At 45.4% G+C, this 15,216-nt stretch overlaps 1 protein-coding gene across 10 annotated transcripts in view; it reads left to right on the forward strand.

The window, feature by feature from the left end:
• Positions 1-15,216, forward strand: part of KLHL3 (kelch like family member 3) — a 551,388-nt gene that overhangs the window by 525,346 nt on the left and 10,826 nt on the right. For 8 of the 10 annotated variants that reach the window (XM_036281814.1, XM_036281812.1, XM_036281809.1 and 5 more), the window contains one exon: positions 11,839-11,997. The exons of 1 other annotated variant lie outside the window; for it this stretch is intronic. In XM_036281814.1, coding sequence (XP_036137707.1) covers positions 11,839-11,997 — 159 coding nt within the window. Of the gene's footprint in view, positions 1-11,838; positions 11,998-14,139; positions 14,411-15,216 lie in introns of all 10 variants that reach the window. One more of the 10 variants, XM_036281813.1, reaches the window with a different exon arrangement.

Here is a 15,216-nt window from a genome sequence, read left to right on the forward strand (position 1 = left end):
TGTGGTGGGTGAGGAGTGGGGGATGTAATATAGAATGTTGACTCCCACAGGAGGTGTTTCCTTGGGCACAGAGATGGTCTCAGGGGTGTGGGCTGGCCAGTGACACTCTCTGCTGCTACTCTCTCGTTTTGGCATATTAAATCCTTTTGCTTGTTAGGGCAGATAATTTTGGAAAGATCAGATCACCCCAAAAAACAGAGACTCATCAAAGTTTAGAAAATTTATGAGACTCAGCAAGACACAGAAGTATTTCTTGTTCTAAAGCCATTCCATTGCCCACTGAATAAACTCTCAAACTGCTTTACCCCTTATTGCTGAGTTTCCTCTAATTAATGGTGCCTAAAATGGATAAAAGCATTGCCAAGGGGGAGAGAAAAACAGTTAAGTGTATTTAACAGACTTGTGTGGCTATTTGGGAGTCTTTCCGCAGCCCATGGCTAAGGGACAGTGGGTAGTTTCTGGGTCTTTCTATTCTCAGTGGACATGCTGATTCCTTTGTGACTTTCCTGGGCTTGGTTGGTTGCTGTCCAACACTGTTATTTGGCTAAGACATCACTTCCCATCTGAGCCAGCTGGCCCTGCTGTGACTCGACCTGGTCTATAACCTTTGACCAGTCGTCATCTTGAACGAGGCTTACGTCACTTTCAGTGAATGAGAGAATGAAAATGCCATCCATGGTAAAGATAAAAATGAGATGTTTTTACTGGTTTTAGATTGTGTGATTTTTATATGACAGGGATGGTACTTTCAAAAATTCTTCCTACCTTAGAAAGACTTCCGTATGTGTTTAAAGAAATTTAAAAATCTGTATATTTTTTATTTCCATGGTGATCCTAGACCTAGATCCTCACCTTTCTTGTATCCAAACCCTGGTACTGTGCACAGACTCTGTAGTTGTTTGTCTGTTTATGTGTTCATACACTGACACCTCAGACACTTATTGGCCGGGTGCTATGTACCAGGCACTGTGCTGGCCACTGAGGAGGTGGCAGGGAGCAGAACAAGCCTGAGTCCTGTTCTCTGGAGTCTACAGCCTTTTTGTCTGAGACAAGTGAAAAGAAGGGGTGCTTGGTGGTCAGGGACCTTACTGGGGGTTACTCTGCGAAGGGTAAGGCCTGGTCTACAAAGGAACCAGAGCAATCCTCGCACGCCCACATCCAGGGGCACTGTGACCTGAGCCATGTCTCGGTGGGAAGGGAGCACAAGCATTCATCTCTGATCTGTCTGGTGGTCAGACCTCTACCGTTACGGACATACCTGGGTTGCCTCTGCTGTAATGCCGAGTTCAGGGACCACACACTCAGTTCAGGGTGCGGGGCTGTATAATCGAGGTGGAGCCTTGAGACAAGTCAGGACTTGATGAATGTAAATGCTGAGTGTGGCGAGTTCATCCTTGTCAAGGCTCTAGGTCAAGGCTCGTAGTGAGTGGAGAGAGAATTACAGAAAAGATTCCCTGTCTCAGTGGCCCTGGATTGGTAGGGAGTACATTTCACGAAAGTAGAACATATGTAGAGCAAAGGGTACCAATGATCAATGTACCTCTCATACATTTCCATAAGTAAACACACCCATACAGACAGGTCAAGAGATAGAATATTATCAGCATTTGAGACATCCGTCCTGTGCCCTCATGGTCACTACCTGTCCCCCTCCCAGGTAAGAACTCCTGTGACCTGCAACACCATAGATTACTTTTGTCTGTTTTTATACATTTATAATGGAATCATATGGATTTTTTTTTTGGTCTGGCTTCTTTTGCTCATCATGAAGTCTGTGATGCATTGTTGTGCCTGGCTATAGGTTGTTGCTGTGGATATTCCACTGTATGTGCCTGTTCTGTTGTGGAAGGATGTTTGGGTAGTGTCCAGGGCTTGACTGTTGCATAAGAGCAGTTTCTCAGCCATGTCTTTTGGCAAACCTTTGTATGCATTTTCCCCAGTACATACTTTAGTGTAGAATCCATCGGTCATAAAATGGGTGAATGTTCAACTTTTAGAGATGAGACTAAATAGTTTTCCCAAGTGGTTGTGCCAGTTACTCTCTCAACACTAGTTTAGGAAAGTTCACTGGGAACAACATTTTTGTTTTACTTCCCTGCAGTCTAACTTGTATGTTCAGTCCAACTAACTCTATTGCTCATCTATTACATACCAGGCAGGTTGCCTACTCTTATGGAGCCTATGGTCTAGCTGGGGCAGAAAAACAACACAGAGATGAAGATACAGCAGTTGGTTGTAAGTTCTATAGAAAAAAAGTACTAGGGTAACTTGATGGGGAAAGGATGTTCTCTTTAATAAGTGGTGGTGGGAAAACTGGATATTCACATACAAAATGATGAAATTGGACCCCTTTTTATACTACGCACAAAAATTAGTTTGAAATGGATTAAGAACTTAAATGTACCTGAAACCATAAAACTCCTAGAAGAAAACATTAGGTAGGGAAAAGCTCTTTGACATTGGTCTTGGCTGTCTATGTCTATGTCTATGTCTATGTCTATGTCTATGTCTATGTCTATGTCTATGTCTATATCTATACACACACACACATATATATTTAGATTTGATACAAAAAGTATAAGCGACAAAAACAAAAATAAACAAGTGGGATTGTATCAAACTAAAAAGCTTCTGCACAGCAAAAGAAACAACAAATATAAAGGCAACCTACAGAATGGGAGAAAATATTGGCAAACCATATGTCTGATAAGAGGTTATTATCTAAAATATATAAATAACTCATACAATTTAATTGCAAAAAACCAAATAACTTGATTTAAAAGTGGACAAAGGACCTGGATAGACATTTTTTCAAAAAGGTATACGAGCCCTGGCCGGTGTGGCTCAATGGTTGGAGCATTGGCCTGTGGACCAGAGAGTCCAGGCTTTGGTTCCTGCTAGGGGCACGTACCAAAAAAAAAAAAAAAAGTATACAAATGGCCAACAGGTACATGAAAAGATGCTCAGCCTCACTAATCATCAGGGAAATTCATATCAAAACCACAATGAGATATCACCTTCTACTTGTTAGAATGGCTATTATAGGAAAGACAAGAGATAAATGCTGGCAAGGATGTGGAGAAAAGGGAACCCTTGTGCACTGTTGGTGGGAATGTCCATTGGTACAGACACTGTGGAAAACAGTGTGAGGATTCCTCAAAAAATTAAAAATCAAACTACCACAGGATCTCTCAATCTCACTTCTGGGTATATATCCAAAGGAGAAATGATCATTGTCTCAAAAAGGTATCTGTATCCCATGCTTATTGCAGCATTATTCACAAGATCCAAGACATGGAAACAACTTAAATGTCCTTTGATAGATGAATGGATGAAGAAAATGTACACACACACACACACACACACACACACACACACTGATATTATTCAGTCATAAAAAGAAGGAAACCCTGTCATTTGTAATAACATCAGTGGACCTTGAGGGCATTATGTTATATGAAATAAATCACACAAAGAAAGTCAAATACTGTATAATCTCACTTATATATGGAATCTAAAAAGGCTGAATTCAAATAAAAATAAATAAATAAATAAATAAGTAAGAAAAATTATGTCACTGGATAGGAGCTAGGTTCACTAAACAAATGTTTAGGGGATAGTAAACATGAGTGGAATGATAAGGATAATTTAATTCAGCTCCCCAATTTTATACTCAGGGACTTTGAGGTAAAGAGACTTGTTTGTATGGACACCCAGCTGGTTAGTGGGATAGTGAGTCTTCTGACAGCTGGGCCCGCATCCTTCTCACATGCTGTGTGGATGTGGGGAATACGCCTGTTGATTCTTCTCAAGCTGCAGGCTTATCAGGAAGCCAAATAAATAAGTAAAAGAAAAAGGCTGAATTTGTAGAGACAGAGAGTAGATTGATGTTTGCCTCTGTGTGTGTGTGTTAGTGGAAATGAGGATATTTTGATTAAAGGGTGCAAACTTACATTTGTAAGAAGGAGAAGTTCTGGAGATCTAACGTATAGCATGGTAACATTAGTTAATAATGTATTATATGCTTGAAAGTTGCTAGGAAACCAAATCTTAAATGTTCTCACCATATCAATAACAACAAGATGGTAATTCGTTGTGGTGTGAAGTATGTGTGAACCCTGCTTTGGCAATGATTTTGCAATATATATGTGTATTAATCCATCCCTTTGTACACTTTAAACGTACACATCATTATATGTCAATTACATCTCAATAAAGTTGGAGGAAAAATTAGGATAAAGGAAATATGGAAGGGATGTATTTATGCCCTAGCTGTGGGTTTACCATTATTCTTTTGACTTTCAATTGTTCTTTTCCCAATTTAAAGGAATAGATGATTTCAAAAGAGAGTTCATAAGGTACAGAAAAAGAGAAATAAATCACTTCCCTCCAATATGTTGTCACTGTTAGCACTGTTTTTGGGGGGTCTGTTTGCTTCCAGAAGATTTTGTAATGCCAGAGTTTTTATTTTCATGGTTGACATTATGCTGCTATGATTTGGTGCTCTCTCTCTCTATTTCTTTGTTTAATGACAGAGCATAAACATTTTCATATAGCATGATGCTTTTCTTTGTAAATGACATTTTAATGGTTTATATTAGTCTAGTGAATGTATATGTTACAATATACCAAAGTAAAATATCTGAGAATAGACAATTGGTTGTTTCCATTTTTCCTGATTCTAAATAATTACATGATGAATGTTTGGGAGACCTGAGACTTTCTGTAGTCAGAATTATTTCCTTATGATATGTTCCCAGAATTAGAAATACATGTGCATGTGCATTTTATTTTATTTTTTATCCTCACTAGAGGACATTTTTGCATTTATCTTCAGATAGAGAGGGAGGGAGAGAAGGAAGAAAAGAGAGAGAGAAACATTGATGTGAGAGATACACATTGACTGGTTGCCATCCACACGATCCCAACCAAGATCAGGACAAACTGCAACCAAGATACATGCCCTTAGCAGGAAGGGACTGGAGTCTCTCTGGTCTGCAGGCGCAGGCACTAACCGCTGAGCCAAATTGGCCAGGGCCGGCATGTGCATTTTAAAGACACTGGTATGGCTGCCTCATCATACTGACTCTGCCCCAGAATTACAGAGTATGTGCCCGACTGCGCCCTTGCCAGCATTGGCTATCAGTGGTCATTGGTAAAGAAGAATGTGATAGAAACAGGGCATGCCAGGAAGTGATGTGCAGGTACCCAGTCAGCACAGGTGGGAGGAGCATGCAGGACCTTGACTGGGAGGAGTGTTTCTCTGCTCTGCTTGATTTTGTCAGGGGGGGATGGGTGTGAGCGACCTGCAGCTCATCCCGAGTGGGGCAGAATCTGCTGTCCTTGTCCACATGCATACCTGGCCTTGTGAATGCTTTGCAGAGCTTGTCCTCCGAAGAGCCCTTTGAACTCCTCGTGGAGATAATGAATCCCAGCCTCGTTCATAATGAGAGCAGAAGCAGATGCTCCAAGCCAGATTTCAAGTCCAATTGCTGCTGACAGCTCCCCTGCTGCTGCGCAATGTATAGATTCTTTAATGCCCTTGTGGTGGAGGAGGGTGAGCGGAGATCATTAAAAACCAGCTCCATCCTCACCAGGGCAGTAAAGTGGTTTCTCCTGCTGAATACAGACAAGGCCTGGGCCCACCTCTCAGTCTTCATTTGTGTTCAAGACATCTGCCTGATTTTCACCGCCCCTATTTCCTCCCACCGCTCTCACCGCAGGCCTGTCTGGTGCACCCCCTGCGTAGGCCCAGAGGAGGGTTTCCCCTGGCTGCTGTCTCAGCATCATGCATCCACGAGAAACAGCCGTTCTCTGGGTCTGTCTGCTCTTTGGGAGCTCTCTGCAGGCCTGGAGCGGTGGTTCCCACCAACGGAAGGCCTTGCCCCCTGGGGCCATGTGCAATATCTAGAGACATTTTTGGTTTCGGGGAGTGGGGGTGGGGTGAGAGTGTTACTGGCATCCAGTGAGTTGAGGCCAGGGATGTGGCTAAACATCCTGCAATGCCCAGGATTAGTAGTGCCAAGGTTGACAAATGCTGCTCTAGAGACATGGCTGCTTCTTTCACGATTATCATTTTTCCTTTTTCAGGGCAAGGTTTGATCCAGGTGGATGAAATCGAGAGTGAGGGGCATAGGCTGAGCCATTCTTTTTGCTGTTCGTTTAAGAAACAATTGTGGTGGGTACTGTCCTAGGCTGTGGGACAGCCTGAGACAAAACAGACCAGGTGCTCTGCCCTCAGGGAGCTTGCAGACTAGACATTGAGGATCAACCAAATATATGCATCAGTCTTTATGTCCTCAGCAAATCTGATGCATTATTGTAGCCAGTCATATAATACAAACCATATAATTTTCATTATCTTTGCCAAGACAAACAGCCACAGAGAGTTACTGTGTGTTTACCTGTGAGCCTCAGTAAATCGGCTGCGGTGTGGGTCAGAGAGGTTGTTTGACTTTGTTTCCCAAGGGGTAGGAAAAGGCAGCATAAAAATATTTCTGTTCCCAAAAGAACTGACAGTCTCCAGATGAATGGCTGGTTACTCTCCCTTGAATCTTGTTTTCCACTCCTCTGGGTAGGAGCCATTCTTTCCAACAAGATGATCCTTGTTCACAACTCACTTCTTTTCCGTAGACTGCACAGCACATTTTAATGATCCACCCCTCTGAATCCTGTGGTGGTGACAGCCAGTGCCACTGAGTCTGGGGATGTCTGTTGGGGGTGCACCTGGATTGCGAGGGCCGCCATCCTGGGACCTTGGCTCATGAATTCTGGCCTCTAAGGCTTCCAGGTGTTCAGTACACACTTGAGAGCGTCCTGGGAGCCTTTTATTTTCCCTGTGTAATGGCAGCACTTCTCCCTGGGAAGGGAGAGGGGACATAGCTCATCAGAAGGCGATCGAGCCCATTTAGCCTCCCAGAGGATGTTTGATCAAGCCTTTCCTTCTGGTGCGAGTCCCCACTGAGTGGAGATGGGGAGAGCTAGGTCTTTCATCTATTTGGATGTTTCTGTAGCTTCTGTTCATGGCTGTGAGGCCTTAGTGCAGGATGATAGGGTGTCCTGTGCTCTCTGCCCCATGCAACACCCTCGGGCATTTCCACGGTGTCCCCTTCCCCGCTCAAAGACCACTCTTCTCTTTCTCCTTTGTTCCGCATCCTCCTCGAGTCCCACCGGTTCTTGTCTCTCGTGGCCAGCATGCGTGCTGGCCTTCCCTGCCTGGTCTCACTCCTGGGGAAGGAAGGAAGTCTTCAGCATGGGTCCGAGTGTGGAGACAAGGTCTTCTTTTTGGTCTGGTCTGAAAGCTCCTTTCCACTTTGAAGATGAACTTCACTCCAGCAGAACTCCATTGTGATGCTCAGCCAACAGTGTATCTTTCTCTCTTCTGGCCTTGACTTACATCAAAAGGCCGACTGAGCTCCTGGGCGAGTCCAGGCCCGAGGAGGAAGGAGAAGAAACCAGTGCTGCCCCAGCTCTGCCCCTCTTCCCACAGCCCTGAGGACCTTTCCCTCTGTGGCGTTTATGGACCGGAGCTGACTTCGTGGTTCTAGTACTAGTGGTCTAGTGTGGGACCCTGGCACCCAAACCAATCATTTACAATAATTTTTAGATACTTTTCTTCATAGTTTTTTTTTTATTTTATTATTATTTTTTTTATCCTCACCCGAGGACATTTTTCCATTTTTTGTTCAGGTAGAGTGGGAGGGAGAGAGAGGAACAGAGAGAGAGAGAGAAACATCGATGGGAAAGGGACACTTCGAGTGGCTGCCACCCGCATGACTGACCAGAGCCAGGGACAAACTGCAACCGAGGTACATGCCCTTAGCGGGAACCGAACCCGGGTCTCTAAGGACCGCAGGCCGACGCTTTAACCGCTGAGCCAAACCGGCCAGGGCTCCTCATAGTTTTTAAATTTTACACACTTTCTTTGCTCACCTCCGCCCCACACAAAGTTAGTATTTAGGTGAGATGTTTTATGGAATGTGAAACTGACCGGCAGAGTAGCTGAGCCTCTGCAGAGGTAACAGCGATGTTGATGCGCAGGCCAGAAACTTGGTTTTGTCACGTGGTCAAGGAGCAGGTAAGAATCACCATTTCTCCAATTATTTTGGTCAAGTAAATTTTTGAGTTTGAGAGAGACTAGGTCATCTTGATTACTGAATACCTGTGTGGTAGGTGTGGTGTCAGGCCCAGGATGTGGAAATTTAAGACTAAATTTTGGCCCTAAGGAACTGATGCTGTTCCTGGATAAACAGGTAAATAGACAATTGTAACATGTGAGGTGAGTTAATGCAGGGAGCACAGGACTCTGGGAACCCCAGCGAGGATCATGACCCATTGGAGAGTTCAGGAAGGCTTTTAGGAAGGACGCCTGCTCTGAATTGGGGAAGATTAGATGAAAGGGCAAGAGGAAGGCTGTTGTGAGCAGAGAAGTTTCTGCAGAAAACTCTGTTGCACAGACACTCCCCTGGGTGCCACACAGCCAAGGCTTTGTTTCAGGTCCCGCTCACAAATGCACAGTCGAACTGCCAAAGGATTTCCAGAGGAACCCCAGTTTTCCCTTCTATCTCAGAGCATGTGCGAGAAGACCCAACTCATAACCCACAACAACAGTTCCCAAAAGCTCTTTTGTCAGTCCTCGGTCCTTGTGTTGCTCAGGAGTCTTGTAGAGGACAACCCCTGACCATCTCCTCCCCCTCCCCTAGCCAGTTGTTACACAGCTTGACTAAGTTTCTCCTGGCTTCGTAGGTGCCTCCTGCCTCTTGACCTCTGGGATGGAAGAAGACAGAATTGTTCTTTAGGGGCAGGGGGTGTGGGTACTATGGAATGGAGGGTGGGGGACCTATACTTGCTGAGGCATCTCCTCCCTGTCACACCTGTGACCCGTGTTTTGGCTGTTCAGTGTACACCCCTCTCAGGAGTGCGTTTGAGCTTGGATCCATTCTTGGACACAGTATTGTCAGATATCCTAATCATCTCTCTCCCTGCAGGGCACACCCTCTTTGCACAGAGAAAAACAATTGTGTCTCTAAAAAGGAGGAAGGCACATAGCAGGATTAGCATGCTGTGATTGGTAGGGCTGATTAGGACCGATGGTCTTGGGCGATATTGATTGTCTTTGGAGAATCCTCTCAGTGGTGTGTGTGTTCCGAGGAGAGGACTGTGAGCAGCTGCAGTTTTCTGAGACCCGTCAAAACACATGTCCCTGTTTACCAAGCAAGTGTGGGCAGCCAGCTTATTGAGAAGTTTCGATTTGGGAAATAAACATGAGTCAGTTTTGTTTATTTTAAATTACTGCTTTCCCTTAATAATATTTTGGGCAGATTCCATGGTTTTTCATCATTTTTAACTGTAAAATGAAGTCTAGTTTAATGTAAAACTTCTATCTCTCATCGGATTTGGACTTTTCGCTTGCTCTTCACCTGCATGGTCTAAACTGGAGGATTGAGGAGCGTTGTGGTGCTGAATGTATATTACCCCTCTTCCTCCCAGGGTGGGAGTCCGATGGGCTCTCTGGAGGGCCAGGCCGGGGACCTGACTACCACATGACTCCTTGAAGTGGTGCTTTGATTCCATATAACCTTTTGCTTCCTCTCCCCTCTTCTCGGTATGGATAGGCTAGGTTACGCTGTGGTAACAACTCCGAAAGTCATGTTTTTGACTTAAAACAATGAAGGTTTATTTCTCCCTCATGCTACACATCTCTCATGGGTTGGTAGAGGCTCAGATCTGTGTTGACCCCAGAACAATAGGCCGATTAAGGCTTCATCCATGTATTCACAATCACTGTGGTAGGAGGACGTGTGTGCAGCAGAACGTTGCCTTAGCAACTCAGTGCATCCTCTTAAATGAGACACCTTTTTTTTTTTTTTGAGCAAATCAAGTCACATGGCCAGACTCCACATCAGTGGGGCAGGTAGGGTGATTCTACCATGTACCAGAAAGGAGGAGAAGTCACATGGATGGCCAATGACATTGATGACATCCCAAGAGCATCCTCTCCTAGATGTTCGTCTGTCCCTCAGCCGTATGCTAATAAGGTCTTCTCACCTGGCAGGTGATAGCTGTGGAGGGGTGTTCACAAGATGACCCCAGTTGAATTGCCTTCTGTGTCCTTTTGTTTCCCAAACTCTCACCTGAGATTACTGCCCTTCTGAACGGTGGGGGAGCCTTCCCAAAGCTGCCCCTTTCCGTTTGGCCAGTCCTCTCGAATTCTTTCTTCTTTGTTCAGTTATTGGCAGGACAGATTACCAAGCCCACCGCCTGAGATTTCCAGTCAGAGAAACAAATATTCCCTACTTGTAGCTGGCCTGTTTTTGAGCCTTCCTCTATAATACCCTTTAAATTGCTTTGGAGAGAGACTTACAGTTCACTGGGAACCTTCCCTGTTCCACAAGGCCGATGAGCTCCTTCTCCCCTCCCTAATCTTCTCACATGGACTGCGGAGCAGGTGGAATCAGTCCTGCCTCTTTATGGAGCACTCTAGATCAGAATTATTCTTTAACATCTGGACGTTTGTTGCCTGACACTTTTTTGGGTCAATATTTAGAAATTTGGTACCAAACTTTGGTCTTGGTCCAGTTTGGAGGGCAACCAAGTCCCACTCAAACAACAAACTCCTGATAGAAGGGGCCTAACCTCAGCTTGGCAACAGTGGCTCATTGATAAGCAGGGAATCCTACTAATACATTCTAATTAAAAACCCTCTGGACTTGCAATCTGGCTCATGTTGGTCAGCACTGGAACCTTCGCTGGGTGCAAATTCCATTTCCTATTCAAAGTAACTGGGGGCTTGAGAGAGTGTGTGCTCAATTTCTTAAAACAAACATTTTATTGGGTCATTTAGTATGTTCCAGTTAAAGTGGATCCAGTGATTATTTCAAATTTCAATGTCCTTGACATGACTTGGATGTGATTATTTTAAATTCCCTTTCTGGGATACGGATGCCAGTCTGGTCTCCCGGCGACCTTGAGTCAGCCACAGCGGTTGGGTCTCAGGCCCTGTGTTTGGTTTATCTGGTCTGTTGTGATGACTCTGGCTCAGTCGTGTGTCTCTGGCAATAACAACAGCTGATAGTCATGAAAACGTAGTATGTTCCAGATGCTGTTCTAAGACAGCCTTGTCACCTTTTTGCTTTATGTTAATCACTCCTCCTCCTACCCACCCACACACAGCAGTAAACACTCAATAAACACCTATTAGAATGGCAGAAGAGCAAGCCAGTCTGTAAACTGCTTTTACACCTCTCTTGTGGCTTCAGTTCCCTCTTGATTGATGCTGGCGGACTGGTTGAAGGGGCAGAGATTTGGGGGCTGTGAGCGATGCCTTCGACAGCTCCTCTCCCATCCCCTTTGTGAGGAAGCAGGTTTCCCTTTCCAAGACTAGAACCTTGAAATCATTGCTTCTCACAATTTACTATGTATATAGAGGCTGGGGCAAAAGTAGGGTTGTTTGTGTGGAAAATAATACAATGATTAATAAGTTATATAAAAGAAACTCTGTCTTGTGTTCTCACACCTGTAAACCTACTTTTGCCCCACCCTGTATTCCAGAAGCCAGGGCTCAGAATTCTGCTCACAAAGTCAGTTCCCAACACAAGGCCTTGGAGCTTCATAACCCAAATCCACGTGATCGTACACAGCATTAGCTTCCCCCCGAAACATCTTACATTCTGTTCTGTTGCATTTTTAGGTCTAGAGATAAATGAGATAAAACGAAACACAAGCTTAAAAAGCTTTATTGCTGGTTTAAATGCTCAAAATGACACACTCTGCTGCAGACAGATCAGAGTCATGTGGCTAAATGTGCAAACAATTACTCAATTTAATTTCATCTTGCAGAAGTTGAAAAACAAGCTGTAACCATGGTGGATGTTGTTCATTTTATTCCAAAAGCCGCCATCTTTTATGATCCTGATTGGACTGTATTCTGGGCCAGGAGAGGATGGGCTTCTGCGCAAGCATGTGGATTCTCAGGCAGGAAGGAGAGGGCGTGTCCAGGTGAGGCAACAGCTGGGTCCCTGCTTGTTCTGCTCCTTAAAGAGACAGGGTCCAAGCTGAGCCACTGCCCAGATCCTCGTGTTGGGCAGGCAGTCACGCTCGCTGTGCTGGGTCCTGGAAGCCCATCGAGTCAGGGTCCCTGGTGTTTAGGTGAGGAAGGAGCCCAGAGCCGTCCCAGGTGATGGTCTGCCTTTAGCACGGGCTCCCGGATCCCACTACCAGTGCTCTGCCAAGACCCGGGACAGGGCACTCAGCCCCTTTGCCTCACTGTTCTCATCTGTAAATGAGAGATAATAGTGGAAACTACCTTGCAGACTAAATATGAGGACTAGATAAGAGTGTGCATATTAAGTGTTTAGCATAAGACCTGGCATATACTAAGTTCCCATGATCATCTTTAATATTACCTAATAATCTAATCGAGAAAAATCTGTGTATTAGTTATCCAGGACTATATAACAAATTACCCCAAAACTTAATGTCTTAAAACAACAAGCATTTATTATCCCACAGTTTCTTCGGGTCAGAAATTGGAGCACCGTTTAACTCAGTGACTGCTTCCAGGTTTCTCTCAGGCTGCAAGCGGGGTCTCACCCAGGTGTCACCTGAAGGCCCAGCTGAGGGAGGATCCGCGTCCAAGCTCACTCATGTGGTTGTTGGCAGGATCCAGTTACGGGCCAGGGCCGTAGTGCCACGCTGGCTGGTGACGAGAGCCTCCCTCAGCTCCTTGCCATGGCCAGGGCCTGGCACTGGGCCGCTCAGCACGGCAGCTGGCTCCATCGGGGGAAACAGGCAGGAAAGGAAGGCACCCGAGATGGAAGCTATGTTCTCTTTGTAACCTAGCTTCAGAAGTGACCTCCCATATTTGCCATATTCTGTCTGTCAGAAATGAGCCACCAGGTCCTACCTACACTCGAGGGGAGGGGATTACACAGGCCATGTGTAGCAGGAGGTAGGGATGATTTATTAAGGACCCTCTTTGAGCTCTGCCTAGTACAAGCCGAACAGCCAAAATCTTCACGATGCGTCTCCAGCTGGTTCTTTCCTTCTTTCCTTGGTACCTGAGCATTCGCTCTGTGTCAGGCTGCACAAAGGCCCCGAGAAGAGGTGAAACAGCAGAGACCTGCCTTTGCTTTCATGAAGCTGATATTCCAGCAGGGGAGCAGACATTAAAGCAGTAAGACAAACTATTATTGAATTAAAGTTGTGACAGGTGCTATGATGAAAAAGTACTTCATGCAAAATTGCAGGAAGAATGTGATTCGCTCAGGCTTCAGGTAGGACCTCCCCGAGGAAGAGCCAGGCCGAGACCGAGGACGAGAGTTCAGCAGGCCAAGGGCCAGGCCGGGCCGGGAAAGAGAACCGCGGTCTGGACCCCAGGAGTGGATGCAGGAAGGCTGTGAGGCCGGACGTACTGTGCACACGGCGGACTCGGTCAGTGGAGGCAGAACAGTGTCTAGGCAGCATTGAAGTGGAACTTTCTTGTTGGCCTCTGTTGTCAACTAAATTAAATTCACAAAGCACAATTCAGTTGTACCTGGCCCTTTTGACCACATGACCAGTTAATAAAACCCACTTTGGTCTCAATCTTCCAGACCCTCAGACTTCCAATGTCTTGGGGGCTAGGGTTATTTTTATTATTATTTTTTTAAATCCTCACCTGAGGACATTTTTCTATTTTTTTTTCAGTGGGAGGGAGAGAGAGAGAAACATTGATGTGAAAGGGACACATGGAGTGGCTGCCACCTGCACGACCCAACCAGGGCCGGGGACAAACTGCAACCAAGGTACATGCCCTTAGTGGGAACCAAACCCTGGTCTCTCTGGACTGCAAGCCGACGCTCTAACCACTGAGCCAAACCAGCCAGGGCTTAGGGTTATTTTAATAATATGTCCAGGCTTCCATAATAGGACACAATACCCCTAAAAAATCAGATCTCATTCTGATGAATTATTGCTAATCAAAAGCACTCAGAACAATGAAGACTCCTTCTCAGTCTACTTCATTAAATTCAATCAAATTTTTCCATAAATAATGCTGCTAAATGATTCCTGGAGTTAAAGAGAACACGAGAATGCTGATCCATGGCAGAAGTAGGCATAAACACTCAAAATAAAGATGCTTCTCTGTTGATTCCCCAGGTTAGAGAACAGACCCAGAAACAGATGCAGCCCAGTGGGGGTTTAAATGGAAACTTTCCTCCAAGGCATTCAAATTCTGCTCAGTGCCCTCTCCTGCTTACCAGCAAGCTGCCGGTTCAAGTATCAGCCACCAAAGGACACAGTACATTTGTACAGGAAAAGAAATTAGCAATGGGCTAAAATACTTATGATAAATGGCCTGCATTGTAATCCTGGGGACAAAGGACCGTCTTTCCTGTCGACGCTGTGAAAACCCGTTACACTGCTGGAAGTCAGTACGTACATAATCATGCAATTAAAGTTTGGGGCTTGGCGACATGTTTATTATGTTCACAAACTGAATGTCAGCTGTAAGGCAGCTCTGGGAATAGCACAGCTCCAGCCCCGTTTCCCTCAGACCTGACACCGGGATGGGGCCCCCAGGTAAGGCCCACGGACAACAAAGCTGAGGTGACCAAAGTGGTGTCCTTTCCTCGGGAAGGAAGGTGGAGGGATCAAACAGGAAGACTGCCCGCAGAAATCCTCGACAGGCTGCCCGTCACCCACGTCCCCACAGCTTCTTCCGTGATGATGTGGAGAAGGGAGGCGGACATGGCAGACGGGAGGACACAGCTTTGAGAAGGAAAAGTCCAGTGAGTTGTAAGGAGCTTTAGGAAGCCGCAGGAGACTGGAGGCCCCTAAACTGGGGTCTGTGTCCTGGCAAAACAAGCCTCTGGCTGGGAGGGGAAAGAATTGGCTTTCAGCCTCAACTAGTTAACTCTTCAGCCTTTAAGCAAACATCTTCAGTCAAGCAATTGGCAAGTGATTATTGAGCAGCTACTATGTGGGCAGTGCTGAGCAGGCTGGGGGTCCACTGCTGCCTGGCAAGGAAATTCACATTTCAACTCAAGACAAAAAACAAAAATGCAACCTGCTGGGAATGACTCTTATTATCATCCTGTCCTTGGTGAGTTGGGAGCTAAAATTTTAAGTACAGGAACTTTTAACAGTTGAGTGCTTTTAAGGTGGAATCGTTCAGAAATACATGGTCGTAGCATTTTCAAAGTTTTTCAAAGAAAAAATAGACAAAAACATTGG

The sequence above is a fragment of the Molossus molossus genome, unplaced genomic scaffold (genome assembly GCF_014108415.1).
Source record: "Molossus molossus isolate mMolMol1 unplaced genomic scaffold, mMolMol1.p scaffold_m16_p_4, whole genome shotgun sequence".
In the NCBI taxonomy this organism is placed as follows: domain Eukaryota; kingdom Metazoa; phylum Chordata; class Mammalia; order Chiroptera; family Molossidae; genus Molossus; species Molossus molossus.